This window comes from Denticeps clupeoides, chromosome 16 (assembly GCF_900700375.1).
Source record: "Denticeps clupeoides chromosome 16, fDenClu1.1, whole genome shotgun sequence".
Taxonomy (NCBI): Eukaryota; Metazoa; Chordata; class Actinopteri; order Clupeiformes; family Denticipitidae; genus Denticeps; species Denticeps clupeoides.
Window position 1 is genome coordinate 4,079,778 of NC_041722.1, and position 24,503 is coordinate 4,104,280.

General features: G+C 41.6%; 1 protein-coding gene across 3 annotated transcripts in view; it reads left to right on the forward strand.

Annotated features, from left to right (window-relative positions):
• unc13c (unc-13 homolog C (C. elegans)) overlaps positions 1 to 24,042 on the forward strand; it is a 103,032-nt gene extending 78,990 nt beyond the window's left edge. For 2 of the 3 annotated variants that reach the window (XM_028955969.1, XM_028955970.1), the window contains 11 exons: positions 1,484 to 1,561; positions 1,843 to 1,869; positions 5,650 to 5,738; positions 6,427 to 6,567; positions 7,016 to 7,139; positions 7,560 to 7,619; positions 10,945 to 11,025; positions 13,014 to 13,161; positions 20,535 to 20,627; positions 22,146 to 22,305; positions 23,410 to 24,042. In XM_028955969.1, coding sequence (XP_028811802.1) covers positions 1,484 to 1,561; positions 1,843 to 1,869; positions 5,650 to 5,738; positions 6,427 to 6,567; positions 7,016 to 7,139; positions 7,560 to 7,619; positions 10,945 to 11,025; positions 13,014 to 13,161; positions 20,535 to 20,627; positions 22,146 to 22,305; positions 23,410 to 23,707 — 1,299 coding nt within the window. In that variant the 3' untranslated portion in view covers positions 23,708 to 24,042. The remainder of the gene's footprint in view (positions 1 to 1,483; positions 1,562 to 1,842; positions 1,870 to 5,649; positions 5,739 to 6,426; positions 6,568 to 7,015; positions 7,140 to 7,559; positions 7,620 to 10,944; positions 11,026 to 13,013; positions 13,162 to 20,534; positions 20,628 to 22,145; positions 22,306 to 23,409) is intronic. The other variant, XM_028955971.1, reaches the window with a different exon arrangement.
• The last annotated feature ends 461 nt before the right edge of the window (positions 24,043 to 24,503 follow it).

Consider the following 24,503-nt stretch of genomic DNA (forward strand, 5'->3'; position numbering starts at 1 on the left):
CACTTTGTTCCAGACCACATACTTTATAAATTATAACTCTCTCTCTTTCTCTCTCTCTCTTTTGTGGAGCATGCAACTCTCTTGTTTCCATGGTGACCATTTTTAAAATCTTTAAATTGCTGAACCATGCTTGTTTTATCTAGTCTTACCAGCATCCCTGTTCCAAATAAATGGTCACAGTAACCAGCTAATGACACGTTTTCAGTAGCAGTCAACGTAAACTCATTCTTTCCGCGGCTTCAGCTGATCTTTATTTGACAGAGTAGATAGAATGCTAGAGAAGCTTACTTGTTCAACAGCAGTTTGCTTTATTGTAATCTTAAAATTTTGACACCGTGGACATCCGTCAGAAAGAAGAGACAGATGTTTCTTCTGAAGCGGTGACAGGTCTGCCGACAAAATGACAGTTGGCCATTAATTAAAAGCGTGTCACACATCAATCAGTCTCTCTTTCTTTTCTTCCCCCCTCTCTGTCCTACCTTTTGTCTTTTTTTGCTCTGCGTCTGTCAGTCCTTCTACTCTAGAATACCTCATCAGACTTTATAGTTTCTCCGTAACCGATAACTCAGCCTGGAACAATTATACAGTGCTTTACTGTTGCTGGCTCCAGTAAAATCCACGTCCTCATTAAATCAGAGGCGCAGATCGGGCCCTGTCTCAGACGGGAGGCGCTGTCACATCATCTCTTATCAAGTCATGCTAATTCACTTAATTAGCTCTCAGGTTGGGGCTTTCTCGATAGGCATCTTATGGCCAGTCTGTTGCATCGCCTTGCCATTGCCGGTCAGTGATTTGGAGGTCAGCTGACTTCCCGAGTATAAATGGGAAAAATAATTGTTTTAAAGACTATGTTGGTCTTGGCACTGAAAACAAATGTGATGTTATACCAGCAAATACTCCTGATGGGCTACATCTTACACAGGCCCACATAACAAATCATTAAAACCTTACATAATTCAATATAACATTCAGAACAATGTCGTTAAATGGAATCTTAAAACTGGGTAATCCTTTATATTACAGTCAGTGTGAGAATGTATTATTAGTGAGTCTGAACCTTTAAAATAAGCATGCGTAAGTCAATTAATATGAATGAAAAATTATTTATATTAATTCCTTATGTCATTTAGAACACAAACCAAAAAGACTTGAGACCCTAAGACATAAATCAGCCAAGTTCCTAAATCAGAGCTGAAATGCAGAGGTGACAGGGCTTTTGCAGTATTGGCCAACAAGCATTGGAATGAGTTGTTCCCACTAGTTTTAAATCAGATCTTTATTCAAATGCCTTTTATTAAAGTGTACTGTGGTTTTTATTGTGTCTTTTGTACATTTGTGTGTTTTATCATCAACATTTATTAAGCTGAAACAGTCGCACTTACGCCATAATGAAAGCGAATTATGATTAAAACAGAATAAAGACTGTTTTTTGATGGTTTGTCACCACAGATCAGACACACATGTTCCTCTTTTTGACTGTTAGCCCTGCATTCTGATCAACAACATCCAGCAGCTCCGGGTCCAGCTGGAAAAGATGTTCGAGTCCATGGGAGGAAAACAGGTATTCTGCTGCTACCCGCCCGGTGACCCCCGTCTGTGCCTTAGGGAGCGGGTGGATGTTGTCCCCTCTAACGCTGTCTAACTCCCTCTGCTCGTGTGTAACTCTCACCGAGTAATCCTCTCCTGTGATGTAGCGCTGCATGCGGTGTAGACCTGTCTCTGTTCCCCAGCCGTATATCTGACTGTCTCTCTCTCTCCCTCATTTACATGTAAAATGTGACGCGCGCCTGTCTCTTGTGGTCTCTGTTTCTGCCTCCCACTCTTCTTTGCTGTGTGCGGCAGGAGGAGGGGGCTGTGTCCTTCTGTAAGGTGTGTGAACGGGCCTCTGTGCACCGGCATCGCCAAAACGGGCAACAGACCGAGAGCACGCCACCTCTCCCATCATCCCTCTCCCGTCCCTCCACCACTCGGCGTTCCTCACCCACCCACCTACCCTTTCCCGTCAGGAGCATGTGTCACGGCCGCTAAAATAACCCGGCATGCTTCCGAAGCACTGCAGAAAGCCATGCGCCGAGGCTCCACACACTGGGGGCCGCCGGTGTGACCCTCCCCGTCCAAAAAAACGGCGCCATTCCCAGCATCTCCCGACCCGATCGCACTTTTATTTTTAGCTTTGCCACTTTTTTTTGTACTCCTGATGATGGCTAATTTAACAGAAGGTTTTCCAGCGTTGTAGTCGGATTTTTCTCTCAGTTAGAGGACTTCACTGCAGCAAGGGTGTGATGAGCTGGCCGAACACTCGCAAGTCTACGGGACATTTCAACGCAATGCGTGCAAATAAGACCTCCTTTTCATGTGTCATTATGTAACAGCATGTGGCATATGACATGCACTTTATTGATAAATTTGCCCGATGGCACATCAAAGTCTTTCTGATGTAGTAAAAGCACTCGACAGCCATTGCTGCAGTGGTGTTCCTGAAGTAATTAGCAAAGTAAAGGGTAAAAAGTAATTACAGCCAACCATTATCGCAAAATTATAAATACCAGATCGCTAACCATCCAGGAAATTAATTGCACGAGTTCAACTTCAGTCTGATAGTCACTAGGCAGCGTAGCCCCTCTTCGTCCACAGCCTCTCCTGCCCGGAGGGAGTCCGTTTTTTTAATTGCAAGTTTAATCGTGAAAGAGTGTACCTTCTGTTCTACTTATTACGGCATCTCCTGACCCTCTTTCCAATGGGCTTATCTGGCCACCAATGAAAAGAGTGAGAAACGGATTTCATAGGTGAGGAGGAGAGCTGCAGCTGCAAGGAACTGGATTTTCTAACCCACAAATGCTGGGCTAGAGTAGCATGAGATAATGGAATAACTGCGGTCACAGTATTTTTATTACCTGCTGATTTGTTGTGGCCATGTGGTTAATGGCATGTCAGCTTCTTCACTTAGGCCAATTCCCATTAGGATTCAAATGGTTTGTAATGTTTTGGTAAAGATGTTTTAAAATCTCAATGCAAAAATGTACAATTCTGAAATAGCGCAGAAAGAGTTTATTAATTAAAATGGATTAAAACAAGCTAATCAGTTGGGTAAGATGGCTTGCATTGCTTATGCTGGACATTGTGTACTGTTACTCAGTGTAGTTCCCAATTTGACAGCTTTGCTGAGCAATGTGTTTTACCAATTAGAAAATGTGTGTGTTTTGTGTGCGCTCCAATTTCAATAACTCTTTAAAAGCTGTCTTTTGATTAATATTATTGCCATTCATGCACTAAAATCTCACAGTTAGACAGTCAGGCAGCAGTTTGACATAAAAGCAGTGTACATATTTTCTAAACTCTTTCAACCACATTTAAAAGGATTATGATATTTTACAGTTTTGTATGTTCTGTAAAAGGTTTGTATTAACTGAAAAAAATGGTGAATTTATTTTCAGTGGTGGGAGGCGGACTTGTAACTGAAGGGTTGCGGGTTCAAATCCTGAACCATCAAGGTTACACTGAGATCCCTTTGAGCAAGGTACCATCCCCACACATATCACTAAGGGTGATGGTTAAATGCAGGGGACACACATCATTTTGTCACCATGTGCCATGCCCTGTGTATCATAATGACAAAACAATCACTTTCACTGACATGGGTTAATAATTGGAACCCTTAGAAACAACTGAAGATGCGCACCTCTACTAAAAAGCGTGAGCACGTACAATATGATCAGTACTATGTGAACTACAACAACAGAGAAAATCTTTTCAGTGCTCTTTTCATTGTAATAGGGCAGGGGCATGTTCATTTTTACAAATGAATACACACAATCAAGAAATTCAAAAATTCACCTTATGCCCTACCTTTGACCTAACCTTAACTGGGTGCTTAGCATTATGTGTGAGTAGTAGCCTTAACTATCCATCCAGTAATGTCACTTTTGATTCATTAAAACGCATCAAATGATGAGGCTTAGTCTCACACGTTCGTTTAGATCCATAACAGGCAAATTTTCCCCTTGAGTCAGGCCAGTCATTCCTCATCCCACTGAGGCACTGGTGTCCCCTTGCATGCATCAGTCTGAAAAGAGATGCGTTGAATGAGGGCCGACAGCATAAGAGAGAGCCATGCCCGCCGAAAGAGCAAGCAAACGTGTAAATTAAATGCCGATGCCTGAAACATCTGCTGGAATACCCCGGAAGAGCTGAGGGAGATCAGTCACTTTGGGTTTCTGTTGACTATGCAGACCGGGTGCTATCGCAGGTAAACAGCATGGCAGGGGTATAATGGCTGTATTTGCTGTAAGTGATATGATTAGTGCACTGAAGTGACTAGCATAATGGCCCTCTGTACGCGTAGCTGCCACGGCGGGGCCGTACGCATTGGAATGTGTTGAAGTCTGTGGTTGCTATGGCTTCGCCTCATCTCACATGATGATGTGGCGATGGGGCATGCATGCGGCTGCTCCCGGCATCTGCACTCGCAGAGCTTCCATGCACCTCCCGCCACCCCTTCTCACCACAGAGAGCACCGCACACGTCCATCACGCCGCTCCGGTGCTCCTCCTGGAAACAGAATTTATGGATCCAACCGTGAGGAGCTGAACATGCCAGGGAAAAGTATCACTGTCAGCCAGGATATGAATGTTTTATTACACACATAGATATTTAATGAGGCCAGACATTCTCCAGACATGTAAGTTACGACGTATGCTCACTAATTCATTACTGGTGTTCTCCTGACACCTACACACACGTGTGGCCAAGGGGATGGACTTTTAGAAAGCCGGCTCATAATAAAAATGGCAAACATTCCTATTTAACAAATGCTTTAATAATTCATGTAATTCTTCCTAACTTTATTCCTGGCTTGGTCTCTTTTCATTATATACTACAATTTTACCCTTCTACTGAACTCAGTATTCATGACGTGTAGTGGCAGGGATCCAACCTTTCAATCAGGACCCACTTTTCTGGGACAGGATTTATTAAAGGCACTCAAACTGATCAGACGTTTAAAAGTATGAGCACATGTGATGCCCTGAGTCATCTCAAAGCAGACACACACTCTAGCCTCCGATCTCCTAAACCTGATCTTAATTCCCGAAATGATGAATAAAGGCATTGAATGGGAGTCGGACAAGGTCAGGGGCAAAATAAACAATTTTCTGCATTTTACCCCAGCTTTGTAAAAGATCTTCATGCTTGGACTCAATTAGTCTGTCTTTCTCCAACGTGGGTGTGTAATACTAATAGCCTCTCAGTTAATTTGTTTCATTGGACGACAGCTCAGTCGACGCAGGGATAAATGATTGCAGGTAGCACTTGAGACAGCGAAACGGGACATCAGGCAAAATGTGAGACATGCATACAGAGCGAGGCACAACCGAGATTCTCCTCATTCACCCACGTTCTACCAAGTCAGTTCTTTGCTGAGGATTACTGAACACCAGCTGGGTTTTGCTGCATCTCCAGCAGTGCAGGCATGAGGCTTTAAGCTACTGCATACACCAGTTACCCCAAGATTAGATTCCATATCTGCATTTTTGGGGTCATGCCACCAGATTCATCTCTGAAGGCAACCCCAACACAACACCCAAACAGTGTGCAATATAAGTTGCTGTCTCTGGAATCCATGTGTGATGTGGTGTCTCACTCCTCTTTTAGCTTGATGCTGAGGCCAGTGATCTTCTGAAGGAGCTCCAGAACAAGCTAAACACAGTGCTGGATCAGCTCAGCGGCGTCTTCGGCTCCAGGTATTTTACCACCAGAGATTAAACACCCTTTTCCGTTTTTGGTTTGGAACATAAAAGCCCCTCACCTAATAAATAACAATTTAACAATGTTCAATCAAGTCAATTTAAATCTTTACCTCAACAGTGTATGCTCGGCCAATCAGGGGTGTACCGGGTGGGTGTGTGCAGCATAAACAGAGAGATGAAACATACATTTCAGTGTATTAATTACATATAATATATAGTGTAATTTAACATTTGCTGTCACCATTTTCACTTTTATTGTTTTGACCATAAATGTGCTCAATACGTAAATATAATCATATTTCATTTGAACAGTGAAAATATTTCATTTTTCCCTGATTGCTACCATTCTGCAGTAAAACCATTTACTGCAACATTCATAATGTTGTAATTACTCAATGGTAGTGACTTTTAATAAGGGAGTCACATAAAATGATCAAATGTAAATGTAATGTATATGCAAATCCAGCACAAATCTGTGCTTCCCTGACCTACAGTACAGGAACAGATGGTGTGGGAAATCAGTCCTTTATGTGCTAATGCAAATGCAGAATGCAAATGAATTAATTTAAAGATGATGGGTTTTCAAACACTCTTGTGCTGAGAACCTGTAAAAAAAAATTTGAGAGGAGCCTTATCATCAGCGTTATCATTCTGCAATGTTCCATTCTTGTCTGTCCATTAGTTTCAAGCCTGTGATTGAGGACTGCGTGAAACAAATGAACCAAGAGCTGGTGCAAATGAAGGGTAGCGCTGGAAACAAGAGCAATGCAGCCATGGATGCTGAGATGGTCTTGAGACCTCTCATGGACCTGCTGGACAAGAAGTGAGCTGCACTTCACTATGTATATTAAACATATACCTTGTGCCTGAAGCCATAGTGTCTCAATTAAATATAGATGTCAAACCAACAGCTTGTAGCCTTTAGCCTTTGGTACAATTCAAAGCTTATCCAAATTGCATGATATTATAGTCACATCATGCCTGGAATCCATTTAGAGTGCTGAATGGACAAAACCATCATCCCACAATCCTTCAATATTGAGACCAATGGGGTATTAGGTTGAAGTCTTTTAGTCATATGCAAATTTCAAATCCTTTGCTATCTATGTTTTCTACTTTTATCGCTTAAACCACAATGTAACCGTTCGGGAGATTAAGGATAACCGCTGCTGTGTTGCTGATGGTTTGGGCACGGGCATGAAGCACTGTTTCTCTTCGCCGCTCAGTCCACTTCATCTGATGTTGACAATTTTCTCTGTATCGTTCTGCAGTCTGATTCTGTTCGCCAAGATCTGTGAGAAGACCGTCCTGAAGCGGGTACTGAAAGAGCTTTGGAAAATTGTTCTCAACACCATCGAAAGGCAAATCGTCTTGCCGCCATTAACAGACCAGACTGTAAGTTAATAAAAATTAAAAATAAAAATACTTGTAATAGATTGTGTAATGGTTCCTGCATGTTCCAAACCAACATTTAACATTCCGTATCAGCTATCTGGCTGTTTTTTAGTTGCTTCTGATGTAAATGCATACTAAGCCCTGTCCTACTTGCAAGTAAACAGGTTTACAGAGCAATATCACATCAAACATGACAAACTGCAGAGTCCGGAAAGCCCTGAACAATGTCATGTTCATAATATTGAAATATCCTGTCAAATATTATTATGTTTTTCTTTGCTGTTAATGATTCCCCAGTCGGCCCCGGTTTCTTATCTACAACCTGCAGAACAATTATTTTTTTATGTACCATAATGTCTCATTAGCACACTGTCCCTATAATATCATGCAATTTTCTTTCTTTCTTTCTTTATTAAACAGCAAGGAGCCCAGATGATATTCAGTGCTGCAAAAGATTTGGGCCAATTATCAAAGCTGAAGGTAAGCATGGAAGAAGGCTGCTGATGGGTACGCAGTAGAAGCTCTGATTTATGTGGATATGCATTTAAAGCATTTTAGTACGTTTATTATTATGATTTATAAATAAATGAATTTATTTAAATTAAATTCATTCCACCAGACAACCCAGCAGCTTCATAAACATGTTTAAAACATTAAGGCTATATATAAGTGCATTTTTGGCTTTTAGGAACATGGATTTTGGTCCTCTTTGATCTTTGCATTAGAATTCCACTTTAGTCCAATAGGAGAGCGAAGGATCAATGTGATTATTGATTGGATGGCGGCCCAAGCTCACCTCAACACGTAAAAAGCTGCAGGAAACGAGAATGAGCCTGACATTCCCACTCTCGTGGGTTTGACTCTCAGCGAGGAGCGCAGATGGGGTGAGCCCTGGTAAAGATGAGCATGACCCGTGCTGGCAGGTCTGGGGAGAGATAGCCATCTCTGCAGCGCCGATAGACTGAAAAATTGCACCAGGGCTTTTGCACAACCCTTAGCCGCTCTACTCCGCAGACGTGATTGGAGCTGAATGCCAGTTTCTAGCCACTCTCCACACACCATCCCTTTACCAGTCACAATCGCTTAGCCTCCACCGGCTGCCAGGGCACGTGACTGCAGCCTGGCTCCAGCAGGCCGGATCAGGAGCACTTCACCTCAAGCCTGCTGTTAAGCAGCTCTGCGTTTGCTCCGGGCTTCCCAGGCGCCCTTTGTGGAGAGGTGTGGGTGTGCTGTATTAAACGGAGCCACGCAGGCGAGGGTCTCAGGTGGGACGGCAGGTCGCCGATGATGATGCTTGATCCAAAACCTCTTTCTGGGTCAGGTGGTTCCTCTCCTATGCATTGAAATCCTCTGCAGCATCTTTTTTTTCCAGCCTGCCCTGATGCAGATCGTACTGGTGGTAATCATGATCTTTACCAACATCATCACTCATCAAATCGTCCCTGCATGTTCTGGGCACTGAGCAGAGTGCCGTTCAGTACCTCAGCACTACTTTTCCCAGGTACTGGCTGCCTGATAACACGGGAACAAAGAGGCCAAATTTATAGTAGTTCTGTGTGGAACATAGTAGTTCCAGCGATGGCTCTATAAAATTAATGTATGTTTACACTGCAGATACTGGCATCAATGGGCAGAATATATGAATAACGTGCAGTAACAGGTACATCTCAGAGAATGTAATATGCTGGAAAGTGATAAGTTTCATATTTTTTGTTTTATGTTAATGATTATGGTTGACCGCTTATGATAAACAGCTGCAAAGCATACCCATACATACAGTATATAGTCTGTGGCTGTAGAAGACTTTATCTCCTTGAAACTACTTTTGTCAAATTACCAAATAAGCTTTAACCCAATATTACATTGTTTATCTTTACTTGTCCAGTCTACTAATAACTTGACTGTTTATGTATATCAGTGTGATGATCATGATAATATATTCATATAGTATTCAAGCACTTATAAAGCTCATATAAAGCTCAAATATATATATATATCCTATAGCTAACATTTTCATTTTCTAGATTATTACTCCTACAAGGTTTTACAGTGGCAAAGTGCCATCAAAACTTTTTAGAATTGCTGGTAATGCATACAAACTAAAAGTATGCATATGGTCTGCTGACACTGGCTTTTTAAAATTTATTTTTATTTTTATTTTATTTTTTTTTACAATTTTGCGTCTTGGAACATTTGAATCTACTCATCTGCATAGTGAAATTGGGACGCTGGGTGTTGTGTCCACGAATGCATAGTGTACCCCCAAACATAAATTGTGGAAAGGTGTGAAATTTTGCCACCTGCGAACAGCCTGCATCCTGTTCATTTCTCCTCTTATAAAGATGGAAATTGGTGTGGCAGTAACAGGATAAAACATATATCGTGACTTGTGCCTTTAATTGCCTCTCCATGAGGGAGAATTTACCTTGGCTTTTTACTCAGTGGACCATGAGGAGCTTGAGTGTGTGTGTGTGTGTGTGTGTGTGTGTGTGTGTGTGTGTGTCCTGGGCTCCAGACTTGTTTGTAAACTCGATGTCTGTGACTTTATAATGGAGAGTAATAGGCAGTTCTGGACCTTGCTAATCTCGCCTGTCACTTGCAGAGTTAACACCTAATCAATTCCTTTTGACAAAGCATTAAAAAACGTTGTATGGCAACTGATCTTTAAAAAAGTGACCTTTTATGGGGAGAAATCGATGGACATCTTCTTCCTTATCAAACCTCTTGCATCAACCTTCACAAAACACACACACACACACACACCTGATTAATGCAACTAGTAGGGTTTTAGGTTTAAAAACAGTAAAACCCTTGAAGCTGTCACAGAACAGTTGTGACAAGTTTGCAGTTGCAAAACATATTTTTCTAGACCAAATGTTGATCTTCCTGATCAACAGTTTCTCGGGCCTTATAGGGGACTACTGAAGAATCATTAGATCAGGCTTCGCCTCCTTGTAACTTTTCTCCATTACAGGCTGACGCACACACACTTTATAACATTAAATAACGAATAAGCATCAGAGCTGGGCGTTTCATCAGGCTCCAAAGAGGCGGTATGGTCATTCTTTGTTTCTCTTAGTCAGTGATTTAATAGTGAGAATAACTTCTAATATATGTTACACTAATATATTTTATATGCAATAGTTAAATTGAGTTAGAAAGTGTAATTAAGAGCATTAAACTTATATAGATTATAGCTCAAATGAACTAGATAGGTTACTTTACAAATCCTTAAATGTAATTATTTTTACAAATACACAAACTAAAGCAGCAAGGAACAATCAATACATGTTAAATCAAATCTATAACTCATTCTTACACACAATTTAGTGGTTGGTGCTGAGGTTGGTGCTGAGGTTAAAATATACAAGGTAATAATATAAAATAAATAAATACATTGCATAAGAGAAATAGGGAAGTACAATTGAAAAACAGACGTGACATGAATGTGCCAGAAGAGTGTAATGACAAGTGTACAGTGTGCATCAGAATGTGTAAAAGGTCACAGTATAAGAGGATGGTGCAACTGCAGAGGTGTGCAAGAGCGCAGCATGCAGAGTTCCTCTGCAAGTAAAAAAAATACTGATGTCATTCATCTGTTCACAGGAGCCAGACGTTTTGCACATAAAACAGTACTTTGTTCTCTACGCAGTGTGTTGATGGTTGACTTGACTTGAAATGTTTTGTGTGAAATATTCAAATAAATCTATTAATATGATTGTTGCTGGCTAATGGGGACGCTACTTCACTTAACCGTTAAAGTGCTAGTGCTGATTTGTTTGCACCTCTCTTGTCTCCTCTGCAGGAAAGTGTGATGCGCGATGAGGCCCGGAGCCTGACACCTCGGCAGTGTGCAGCCATGGATTTAGTGCTTCCCACCATCAAGGTACCATTCTCTAACGCACATTCTCATTCAGTCCATCCCTCCCTTCTCTCACTTTCCCGTGTGTTCGGCCTGACAGCACACATCGAACTCGCTACTCTTAATAAGACAGGTAGCCTCACCCTGTCACCCTGACACATGGCTGTAGATGCTACGTCTCACTGAAGTTTATTCCCTGAGGTTACATGTTTTTTTTTCCTCTTAATTTAAACACAGGTTTTATACTCCTGCTGCTTTCCTCTGTTTGGTTCAGTGGGCTTTAGTGTAGCTCAGTACCAGAATGCTTCACCCCACTATTCGCCACACTTTGAAAAGGTGTGCTGTACCGGATCCTCCCGTGCCGTCTCTATTGTATTTTTTTTTTTTTTTTTATTGGTCCTTGGGGGAAAGGGGGATTTTGATGCTTGACCTTGGTATGAGCTCCTGGAGGAGGGTTTCCTTTGAAGGCACGGTTATTGCAGTCTTCGAGCAGGTGCATGCCTGTAATTATAGATGCAGGCTGGAGCAAGCGGCAGCGAGAAAATGTCCTGTGTGAAAACGGGCACCATGCAGCCTCCTAGAATTGGTCTCCAAGGAGACAGACTATTCCTTTAGATCAATCACGGTGCAGGGAATTAAGTTCATCAGTATGCTGAACGTGAGATGCAATTAACAAAACTTAGCAAAGGCTTGAGAAGAGATTTTTCTCTCTCTCTCTTTTGTTCTGAGTTTAAAAGGACTGTGCAAGTTGAGTGAACTTATTCAGTGTATCGTTTAAACTCACCAGTCATCTGAAGTCAGTTTTTGAAAATGAACTTATTAGTTTGCAGCAATAAAGGCTGGAAGAAATTCTAGAGATAGGTGTGTTTCAATGTTGAGTTATCTATCCTACATCCTGCACTTAAAAAATTGTCTTGGCAGCTTTTCCATGTTAGGCGGCTGACGGGCAGACCTTTTCAGGATGTTGTGTTAATTCCTTGGGCTGTGCATAGGAGATGCTGCCGCTAATTTTATTTACCCTCCCACACCTAACTGAAGTGACACACCTACCTGACCAATCAATAAAGGGAAGGACCATTTGGAGGCCAACTTAGTGAGACAAACGGAATGAACAAATCACCGGCAGTAATAATTGAATTTTTCCTAAAGTGCAGGGCGTTGTTTGTGTGGGATAATTGGAAGGGGTGGAGGTAAGAGCTGGTGAAATTGACACTGAGCTGGGCAGCGTTTCAGCAGGCCACCCCCCTGGGCTACTGCCATCTTGTCAGCACCACTCAGGCCTGAAAGGTGCAGGAGGGAGAAAAACACAGGAAGTGACAGCGTGTCACCTAGTCTTTTTAAGCAGGGGGACAGTGGCAGCCCTTAATGCGGGACCGAGCCTCATCGTTCTTAATCAAACAGGACAAATCGCATAACGCATGGTTATTACACCTGCCAGACCTCTGACCTCACAGGCACATTACCCTCAACGTCAACATTTAAATAACACAACTGCTGACACCACATGTAAACAAATTTATATCATGCACACATCAGGATGTCTGTGCCAGTTGATATGAGATTTCAGCCTTCAGTCTACTGAATCACTGTATGTGTCTGTACAAATGTGCACGCTAAATGTTCATAAGCCCATTTATATGCCAATGATAATGATGCATTAGGTAGGTCATACTGTAATCTCCTATAAAACACCATTCAAAACCTCATAACCTGACTGTTATATCATATGAGCATATGTGACGTTCTGTACAATTTACAGGAAAGCAAAAGCAAAAGCTATCCTTCTTGATTTTTATTTTTTTTATTCTTTAAACCTTAAACCTTGTTTAAATTTAAAATAGTTACACTTACCTGGTTTGGCACTACCTGCTTCTATCTAAAGTCATTAAGAATTTGTTATATCTATCTATGTATAGCATATACTGCATTATAAATGTGTTCAGAGTGCAGGGACAACTCTGTGTAAGAATGCCTCCCTTTGCCCATCCTGACTCAGTATTTGTCCCCTTCAGCAATATTTCCATGCGGGTGGTAATGGTCTCAAGAAGACTTTCCTGGAGAAGAGCCCCGACCTGAAGTCCCTGAAGTACGCTCTCAGCCTTTACACACAACCCACAGATGCCTTGATCAAGAAATATATATGCACCCAGACCTCTCAAGGTAAGATCAGTACGTGCCGCCACATACTTTGCCTTTTGCCACGTCGATCCTTCATTGCGCAACCAGCAGCTATAATTCTTGGTTTGGGAGCAGTGATTGGTTAGAGGATGTGTGGCTGTGCTACTCTGGAGCCGTCAGACCATTTTATATGATCCACTTCTGCTCTCCTGGACTGCATTTAATTACTTCAGCCGCCTCCCTTAATGCTACTGATTTCCCTGCTGTAAAAAAGGAGAGAGGTAGTGAACTCACTGCTCAGCGGTTTTTATGTACTGGTCACAGGTCCCGGGGGGGTCTGGAATTATGTTTACTGTCATTGTGGTCCTGTTGGGCAGACCTATGAAGAGTGGGTGTTCATCACCGCCACCCTTGACCAACCACATTTGGAATATTAGTTCACCAACTAGTGAACTAGGGATATAAACAATGTGTGTTAAGGGACGGCCGCACGATAGATGTTGCAGTTACAGTGAATGCTGCAGGCATATTTTAAACTCTTCATGCTGGAATGAACCTGAGGTTGTTCCTGTACACAGTGTTCTCTGGTATTATCTGTCCAGAACACCTGACAATTGCTGCAGGGAAAGAGCAAAACTTTCAGACTGTAGGCAAAATTTGCAAGTGCATTACAATGCCTAGAAATTCAATTAATCATACATTTGTGGCCTAAAACTGCGGATTCCTACACATCTTTCCAAAATGCAAAAGCCAGTCATTTTCCATTATACTGTGATGTATATTTATTTTACTTTATAGACATAGTGCATTTTAATCCCACTTTGATGGTTAATCATCATGTAACAGCAGCATTTCCAAAGCTAAAAACAAAGAATGGAGAATTTAAAAAAATATATTGCTAAATGTGCTATCAAAGATGCAAGTAGCACATAATACATTTGTTTAATCTGCATAGGTCTGCATTTGCAACCAGTGTCATCCTTGCAGGGCCATGTTATGGTTTGTTTATTGGTATTATTGCATTAGTAGTGTATTTGTGCATTTTTGATTGCAGTGTGTAGGGGAAAACCTGTGTTAATGACTGACACAGTACTATACTGTACACTATATTCCCTACTCTTGAGAAGATCAAGAGTAAGGAATATATGGCATGCTTTCCACTTCTGTTTGTAGAAGGGTTTTTGAATGTTTTTTTGTAATGAAATTAGTCAAACTAGTGACTCAGGATTTGGGATTCATCCAACTTAATGCAGCTTAGCTTTTCAGCAGCCTGTGTATTTTTTATCCTTTGATCCCCGGAGCATTTTAACAGTTGCTCTGTCTCCCTCCCCTTTCATAAATGTCTACACTGTGTATAAACACTCATTGTTTACCCTGAACCCTGGCAGAGAAGAACTGGATCAAATCTATTATATTCTGCTGCACAACCGTGCATCTAAAATACAATGATTTTTTTTATTTAGCCTTGACCTTGATGAAACGGGGCTTGCATGTCAGCTTATTCATGTCATTTTCTTTCTGCTTTTTCATTTAGGTACACTTTCAATTTCTATTGACTGCCTCTGTTAAACATGTAGCCATCTCCAAAAGCAGAACAACTTGTCTGAGAAAAGCAGCGCTATTGATTTACGTTCTGAGAAAACAAATGGCCCCTTGTTGGTGGAGAGAGATGGTCAGTAAATCCACCAGGATGAAAATAGACATGGATCTGGGTCCTTCTATATCACAGCTCAAGTTGGTCATCAGAGTAATTGTCACCCTACTGCCAGTCCCAGACATGTTGCAATCTCTCTCTCTTTCAGTCCAGCTCTCCATGTCTCAGCAGCACCCATCAGTGTGCCAGAGAGTCCCCATAAAAGCAAAATCACCACTGCTTTCAAATTTCATTGAGAGTCTTATAATAAGAATCTGCTTGTTTCTTGTCCATATCTGCACAAAAAATAGTTAGGCCACCAGGAAAAAGCTGGAGTTTATCCAAACTGAGCATATCACCAAGTCTCCTAGAGCTGGAGCTCTTAGTGCGCAACTAAGCAGAACGCTGCTCATTTGTGGTCTCAGAACAGGTGAAGGGGGACTTTCTGCACAAATTTCTCCAGATTCAAGAAGGCTGGGAGACTGAACAGTTTTTGCCTCAAACCATCCTGTTTATTTGAGAACCTCGATTTGGACGCCTTGTCTCAAAGCAAACAGGATGCTGAGATTCAGAGCAGTGGCATCGGGGCAGTCGCTAATGGGGTGAAAGGTTGTAATAAATCTGGAAACCCACAGCTGGACAGAGGCACAGCAAAATTAGGCTTTTTATACGCTAGAGGCTAAGGGGGCCCAGACCAATATTCTTTCATTATTTGTCATCATCAAACATCATCATCATCATCATCATCTATAATTGTCACGATGGCAATGATGACAATAATATTCAGTGTGGATACAGGCCTTATCACCAGATATACGTTGATACCATAAATTAACATAGGATAACAGTTTAACATAATGTTGTTTATTATTATTAGTACTAGTAGTAGTAGTAACAGATAAAACCTCATGCATTTATGCAAAAAAGGACTGATACAGACATTATAATTTTCTCAATGTATATTACCTAGGCATATAAATGGGTGTCTTCATAATCATAAACTTAGATTTGCTTTAAAACACAAACCATGCAAGATTCATGACCATTCAGTGGCACTTTATTTCCTTAAATCCCTACTATGATGACCTGCAATTTTGAAGCGTTCATCAGACTGGCTAATACTCATCTTAATTGGTCTAAAGGAAGAAGGTATGGAGATGTTTGGATGTTTGCGGAGGAGGAAACTCAAAATTACATGCCGGTTATTCAAAATAAACTGAAAATATATGTTCAACTTTTGCTGATGGACATGTTTGAGCCAGAGGATGTGGCTGAAAATAGTTTTTTCAAATACTGCCACTCTGCACATATATGTCAGCTTTTGCATTTTATCTCTGTTTATCCTGAGAGTGACTGGCTGTAATGTCAGTTCCTATATCACAGCCCGACGTCTTATCTGACCTTGAATGGAAGAAGCAATCATACAAAAGGACACGTCTCCACACTCGTTACCTTGATGTCTCTGATACCCTGTCAGGCTATGGGGGCCTGGCATTGTTTGGCTCCTCTGAGCTCATCAACACTATACTACTTCCTGTGTGACTGCTGGATGCTGAACAGGGAATGAAGGGCAGCGTCCAAACAAATGTGGACATCCTGACATCCAAGCTTTCAATAAATTACTGAAGAAAAAAGTGGTCTGGTGAGGGTAAACTGTGGAAATGGCATGAGAGGACCACAAATCACTCGTAATATTTCTCTACAGTTTTTTTTCTGTAAAATATGTTCACAGTATTTTTGAAGGGCAAATGGTACTAATTTCACATGTTAAAAAATCTAACATGTTGGCTGTGTGCTTTTCGGAAAAGGTCCTAGCTAAATAAGACAGTACAAGTAAATTTAGAATGTTGCTCAATTAACTGAATCACTGTGTGTGTGTGTGTGTGTGTGTGTGTGTGTGTGTGTGTGTGTGTGTGTGTGTGTGTGTGTGTGTGTGTGTGTGTGTGTGTGCAATATATATATTGCTTTAACAGGTAAGAACTAACAGAAATTAGCAACTGAAGCAGTCCATAGTATCTATCTGTCTGTCTGTCTATAATTTCACTGTGCACCACGTGCTGTGCCATGTTTCACAATAAAATTCACTTCATTTTCATAAATTCAATAAACAACACCAGGGTCATTGTAGGAATTTTAATGCTTAGTAACAAGGATTTAAGCCTCTTAAGAATACTGTGCATAGACAAGTCCATGCATTCATTCCATATCTCTGCACCTTTTAGTTACTGCATAAATAAAAATACAATACACAGAACAGGGAGCTGTCTACGGTGCTGATTCCTAGGGGCATAATCAGAACCAGTTTTATAAGCCATTTAAGACAGAAAATGTATAATAAAACTATATGCTGGCAGCCTACTCATATGATGTAATAAACAATTAACAAAAATGATTGCTTCTGGTGCTACATGACGTGCAGTATACAGTGTACTCAGTCTAAGCTGGATGTGCATTTACAGAGTGCTTAACAGTCAGAAAAGCAGAATAAAATCTTTTATCAGAATTGATCAGATTCACCTTATTAGCACCTTATTAGCACATTATTGCCTACAACACTATCTGTCACGGGTGGGCTGGACATGGCATGAAGGAGGACGCATTCACACGATTTCACACGACAGGGGTTTAATACAAACTTCACGAGACAGGATAGTTTTATACAATAATATAAATAGACACCAGGTGAACATGATCAGGGAACATTACACAGGACGAACATGAAACTCCGGTCCGAACTCAGGATCCGGAGTAACCCCTGCTGGTCCGGATCATGACACTATCGATTCATTAACAACAGAGCTTTTGACAAGCTATCAGTAGTAGTTCAACTTTAGATCGAACCAATTTTTGTTGAGCTTGGTTTGTAAGCCCAACATAGAACATAAACCACCACTCTACGCTGTCCCAGTTTGAGAACTCCACAGGGAACAGGACCACCACAGACTATCTGTCAGGACTGGCTTTCATTACTTACAGTCACGATGAAGAAAAACTGCCATGGGAAGCCCTGCTGGCCCATGATGCAGTGCTTGGTCGCGGGTTATGTAAACCATTTTTTGTTTTTAAGATCAGGTTATCTGCTCTCTTTGAGGCGACAGAGTCTTGACAAAATATAGCCTGAAGATTGCGATCACTGTGCTTTGTGTGTGTATGTGTGTGTGTGTGTGTTTTTCCACCTTTGCCTTAGCTTGACAGCAATGCAGGATGAAGGAACATCACAGACGCTCTTATCCACTGAATTGTTTAGTCTTCAATGCTAATTCACAAGATCCCACTTACATTATTATGACTGCAGGGCCTTTTAAGAGCATCATACATTTACTTCAGTGGTATTCCAAATTCAGCATTTATATTCTGTCCACAGATGTCTTGTTACTCAGAAATGAGAAATTTCTCAGTTGACACACTAATCTCAGATCTGACACGTTTGTCCACTTGACTTACTTTCATTAGTTGCAAAAGTTGGCCCTGCATCAATTATATCAGACCAAAAATTTAAACTGCCAGACGAGCAGAGCTGAAATCAGTCTGGCTCCAAATGGCCAGAATGGAGGGAGTGCTGCATTATTTTATTGGTCTGAAAATAAATAGTTCAGCATAGTGAAATTTACTGTGGCATTAAAGCTTCATAAATCCACTCTATAAAGTATAGCCTTTGAGTTATTCATTTCAATTTGCTTTCATTTAATTCAACAACATGTACAGCAGCATTACAGAAAAACAGACCAAAATATTTTTATCTGGTGACCTTAATGATCAATAAGCAAAGTCCTGTGGTCTGTCTAATTTACTATGGTAATTCGAAAGCATAAAGATATAATAATTAAGGTCACTGATCCTTGGTGAAAAGGCACTTGAGCCAAATAGATTTCGTACACGTTTAATTGGGGAGCTGTAGCCCAAAAGCACAAACTGTTGACAACTGACCTCAGCTTGACCCAATCGAACCATAAATCAGCTAAGCCCTTGGGCCATGCGAGTGTCTGGTGCACAGACTCACATCGTTTGATAAAGAATAGGGCTTTTTCCATTTTTAAATACACAATTACAAAATAAGTACATTTTCAATTGCAATATTATAATAATAACGATGCCCCATTACATTATACTGTCAGAGGCAACACATGCAGCTCAACATCATTGTTCTTTCGCAGAAAATGATTAACATCAAAGCTAACTGATCATAAAGAAGAATGGCCGCGGTTTAATTTAGCACTGGAGGGGTGGTCACTCACGTTGGAATTAGCTTTAAGTGTCTGCGCTTCTGGAAGAATGATGGAAGCAAATTAGAATCATTTCTACAGCTAATTGGTCCCCCTGAACCCTGGCTGTAGTTGTCCAGTGGTGTAGTTGTTCAGGACAGGTTCAGGACACTGTACAGGTTGACAGCGCTCTTGTTCCAGATGGACCAGTACTTTGGAGATGAATGTTACTTTAATACATTCCAAATTACTGGTCACTGGATGTACAAGTGATGGTGGTTTTACTTCCTGCCGACATCAGAATTTAATGTTCTGGATTGTTCATTTTTTTTAACAGGACTCAACCAGAATCATTCATTTCTCCACTTCTACAGTATTTTTCTGGACAGCGGTTATTTTTCTTCTCCCCTGCATATAATCTGCCATCATTTCCATAAATCAGTTTCTTCTGTTCCTTCATTATATGTTAGTATGTGGTGGCAATTATTGATTAGGCGACACATAAACATGACCATTTATTGTGGAGGGGTTGACATCGGGCATCTGTTCTTTCCCTGTCCTCCTTCATTTAAGGGCATTTACAGGGCATTTACGGTCCTGGGAAGGCCAGGTCACATATACAAAAGCAAACAGGGGTTTGATGGCTTTATGCATTACTCTTCATTTCCACATTTACACACACACTTTTGCAGTCTAGAATTTCTAGAATTTCTTGGCATGAAAAGAAGTAAAGTGTTGTAAAAAGCCACACATGAAGACCATGTGGTGTTGGAGAAGAGAATAGAGTGTGTAGAAAAAACTCTTTCTCCCTCCACACAGAGCACTGTATTTAACCACTCCAATTTGATGTTACCTGGCAGAAAGAGGCATGGCACAACAGAGGTTAAAAATGAACAGTTTCTAATTTATTAACACCGGTAAATAATTATTGTAGTTACATGTGAATATTGAATGTAAAAAGGTACCAAGGTTATAGAGAAAGTAAACATGAGAAGAAAGAGTAAAGAGGGAGAAGAGAAAGAGAAGGGAAGATAAAAGTCCCAGAAGCCTTCCGGCTTCTGAGGGAAAAACCCCCCTGAGCAAGATAGCTCAGAGGTCCCTTTTCCACATGTGTGCAGACATTTATACCCCTGGCCTACAGGAAGTTGTCACTGGCCTACAGGAAGTTGTCACTGGCCTACAGGAAGTTGTCACTGACCAATCAGAACCTGTTGTTTCTGATGTCACGCCCCCGGTGCCTCCCATTTGGTGAAGACAAAGAGGGTGGGCGGTCCTGACGGCTGATACTTCGCACGTTGACGTCGGACAAAAGACATGTAAAAACCGGGGTGTCGAATCTTCACCCACAACCGTCGACACAGGGATGTTACACTTCCCCCTGCAGACATCTGTTATGCAAGACAAAGCAAGCTCCCGCGATGTCCATTCTTACAGTGTATCTTAAATGTCTTTCTTCCAGGTCTATTTTCCATTGAATAGTCATTTCAAAGCCTTCCACGACCCATACCGCCATTCTGTCCGAAATGGGAAAATGCCTTGTGTGTGTGATTTATTCTGTTTTTGTTTTGGGAACTCTCTAGGTCAGTCGTCCGCCGGATCAGTGGGGGAGGTGTCCGTGCAAGTGGATCTCATCTCTCATCCAGGCACCGGGGAGCACAAAGTCAGCGTGAAGGGTAAGCCTGGCTTCCCTTCGGAAACAAACCCTTCTTCCTCTATTTCTACATACGTACACGCACTATACTCACAGGTGCACACACAGGCATATGTGGTTTGCACTATTGTGAAACCCATTACAAAACTATGTAACAAATGCATTATAAATGTGCAATCTCCTAAATGTTATACATTATGCAACCCAAAGTACATTTAGGTACACAAGGCACTTAAAATATAAGTTCAAAATAAAAGTTTAAGATGAGAAGAACATGATGAAGGCTCTCACACATGCTACCTCCTCATTCTCGATGCTTTAATTCTGCACTCAACAATACATTGCACATAAGAGCCTTGCTAAACTCAAGTTAAAAAAACAGGGCCCATAAATCTGAGGGTAGGGAAAGAGTTTATTGGAGGAAAAAAGGCACCACAACGCCATATGCTGAAAATATCTTCTCTAGCTTCTCTAGAGCTGTTGAGGTGTGTGTCTCCCTGCTGCACTCAGGTGATAACCCCCCAACGCCTTGATCGGTGACCACTCAGGTCACCGATCACACGTAAATGAGCTGCCCATGACACTCCTTGTGGCTTCACACGATCCTGTATGGCATAACACAGACAGCAGACATGCACAAACACCACAGTCCTCCAGACAGATGGAGACACGAGACCTAGGGAAACCACGGGCTGTGTGTTAGAGAATCGTTCTCCCGATCCCCGGCACCGCCTGGTTAATTCGAAACGTCAATCACGCAGGTGGAATCAGGTTCGTGCGCGATCAGGGCTCACTTGGTGCGACTACGCCCCCTGTGGCGTCCAGGGGAGCTAAACGTCATATTCTTGTTGAAGTTCTGATATGAATTGATTTATTATGAGGGGGCTGATGGGTAATTCAATTCATTATAGCCTTTTAGTAATAGTCCCATTGTTCTTTAATGATTCAACATTGTAGTCTTAATGGAGAGCCTTTCCAATGAATTTCACATTATGAAATAGATCAATTTAAATTCATCATTATGTCCAGCTTTTAATGCAATATTACAGCTCTTGTATACAATATATAAGCACTTCCTCCCACAGCACCCATTAGCAATGGGCAGTGTGTTTTTCTCCAGGAACACGATAACTGCATTGACCTTGGTACGGGTGTGGACTGAGTAGTAGTGTAGACATGTGTAGACATGCACTCATTCCAGAATGCATTTTACATTTTACATTACACCAACTGTCTGTGACCTTACTGTGGTCTTTGTGGTCCAGAGTGTCATCAGTGGATGTGCGAGGCCATACAGAGACTTGCTGTAGGTATGAATGAGACAGTATTGTGTGCTGAAGCAGTCCCGCGGTTCTTAGATTGCATGGCTTTGTCACTCTGCCGGAACTACAGAGGAGAGATATTTCACAGACATTTTCTGGGGTAAAGTGCCAGCTGACAGAATGCGAGGGAACGAAAGTGTCTGGGTGACGGTGGCGATGTGGCTCATGTTGAGGAGCGTCTGGCCTCATGTACAACTCTTTGTTTCTCTACCTTGCAGTGGTGGGAGTGAACAACATCAGCTGGCAAACCAGTGCCATGTTCCGGCCGTTTGTGGAGATCAACGCCATCGGCCCACACCTGGCGGACAAGAAGCGCAAATTCAGCACCAAAACCAAGAACAACAACTGGTCGCCAAAATACAATGAATCATTCCAATAGTAAGTCCACCTCAACGCATTTGCATAAGATTGCCTGTCTCACGTAACGGGATCGACTGATGCATCTTATCAATGCAAGTCCAGCGCAATTTAACGTAGCTAATGTGAGTCAGCAAACACGAAACAGCCTCACAATCTACGTTATAAGATTTAACTCATAGATCATCCTCACCCACTTGACTTAAAAGAGCGAAGGAATATTGTTCCATATTGAGCAGAACAAAAAAAAGGGGATGTTTTGTCGCACTGCGTAATACGACTCATTAATACAGCAAAAATAGGTGGAAATTCATTCATGCCTTTATTGACTTGGTGGAATCTTTTCTAGAATTAAATCAAAAATGGGTGGGGCCAATGCATGTTTTAGCCAATATCACATACCCTTAATGGATGTAAGTGATCTTTAAAGGAGAACATTATGGGGAATTGACAAAAATGAGGCAATACCCTTTGGAATAATAGTGGGGAAACAAATAGTGGGGAATTAGCAGTGTTGTATGTGTGACCATTCTTTAAAAAAATATTCATGTATCACTCGGCGCAAAATTGTGCAGCGAACCCAGGAGTAGCGCAAACCCAAATACGGTGTCATTGCAAACGTGTAGAGCATAAATTACCACAAAACAGCAGACAATGCATCCTAGACTCCTTTGATGCATAATTAAGCAGCATGGAGTTGTAAGCCTGATGAAACACGACCTTCTCTTTTACACACCCCACACACACCGTCTCTGCCACACCCACTGGTGCGATCATCTGCAGCGTCTGGTGCCGTGGATCGATGTCTCCTCTGGCCATTTCACTCGAAACCTCAGAGGGCAGTTAGGACCAGCGAATGGCTGGATGGCAGTTTACAGGCTGCTGTTTGGACACTTACGCTAACGGATGGGTGACAAAGGAAAAGTCAGGGATCGGGCTCTGTGAGGTGCAATAATGATCCAATACCCTCATGGCTTGTTGTGATGATGGTGGCAAAGCTGTTTTCACCTACATCAACCATTCAGTGATGACCCTTTGTAAATGTAAAGGCTTAAAATATAATTTTCCTGCCCATGTAACTTAATTATGCACTAGAAAAAACTGTCATCTGTCCTTCTGCTTCAGTGTACTGAGTAACGAGCACGGTCCCGAGGCCTACGAGCTCCACATCTCAGTGAAGGACTACTGCTTTGCCAGGGAGGACCGCATCATCGGCATGACGGTCATCCAGCTGCGAGAGCTGGTGGACAAGGGAAGCCTCTCAGCCCTGTGCCCCCTCGTAAAGAACATCACCATGGATGAGACCGGGCTGACCATTATGAGGATACTTTCCCAGAGGACCAACGACGAGGTGGCCAAAGAGTTTGTACGTCTCAAGTCAGACACAAGGTCAGCCGAAGAAGTGACGGAAACGAAAAAATAAATGATAAAAAGGAGTTTTTAAATTTAAAAAAAGAGGAAAAAAGGGATTGTGCAACTGGCCTGAGGAGTTGTGTTGTTTGTTTTGTGCATGTGTGTAAAACATCTGTTGGAATGTTCATTTAAACTGCAGTATGTACAAGTGTTTACCTACTGTATGCTCACTGTTAAGTACTATATTCTACAGGTTATGTTCAAAAGACATTCAGTACCTTTTTTGTATGACATTTAGTCTTTTTGAACAGAGATTTGTTCAGATAAAGTGCCAAAACAGAGATAAAAAGAAAAAAAAAACTAAAATAAAGACATAAATTATGGTGAACTTGGTATCTTTTAAAACTGGCTCATTTGTCCATGTGTATCCCGTTCTCTGTGAGCGCGAACCATTTCACCCATTTGAGGAGCATCGACACGCACACGGTACACACACGCACAGGTTGTCTTGTGTTTGACATTTCTCTCCCAAGAGCTCACAGTTACCACGGCAACCGTTGTGAACCCACCCATTTGGAATCAACCTTAAACAGACCATTAAAAACGGCAATGACTGCTATTTCAAACTTCACACTTTGTTCATATTTGTAATTTTGTAATTCTGTATGACAGAGACTCCAGTACTCTCAGCTAAAATAAAAAGGACAGAAATATGTTTTATTTCATGCCACTGTTCTTCTTTTCCCTGTTTTTACCTATTTCCCATCATCCACTTTCAGCCTCTTTCAACTATCACTGTGAATGCAAGCGTTGGACGGCGAGCTTACATAACATTGACGGTTTGATATTGTTGTTTCATACCAACG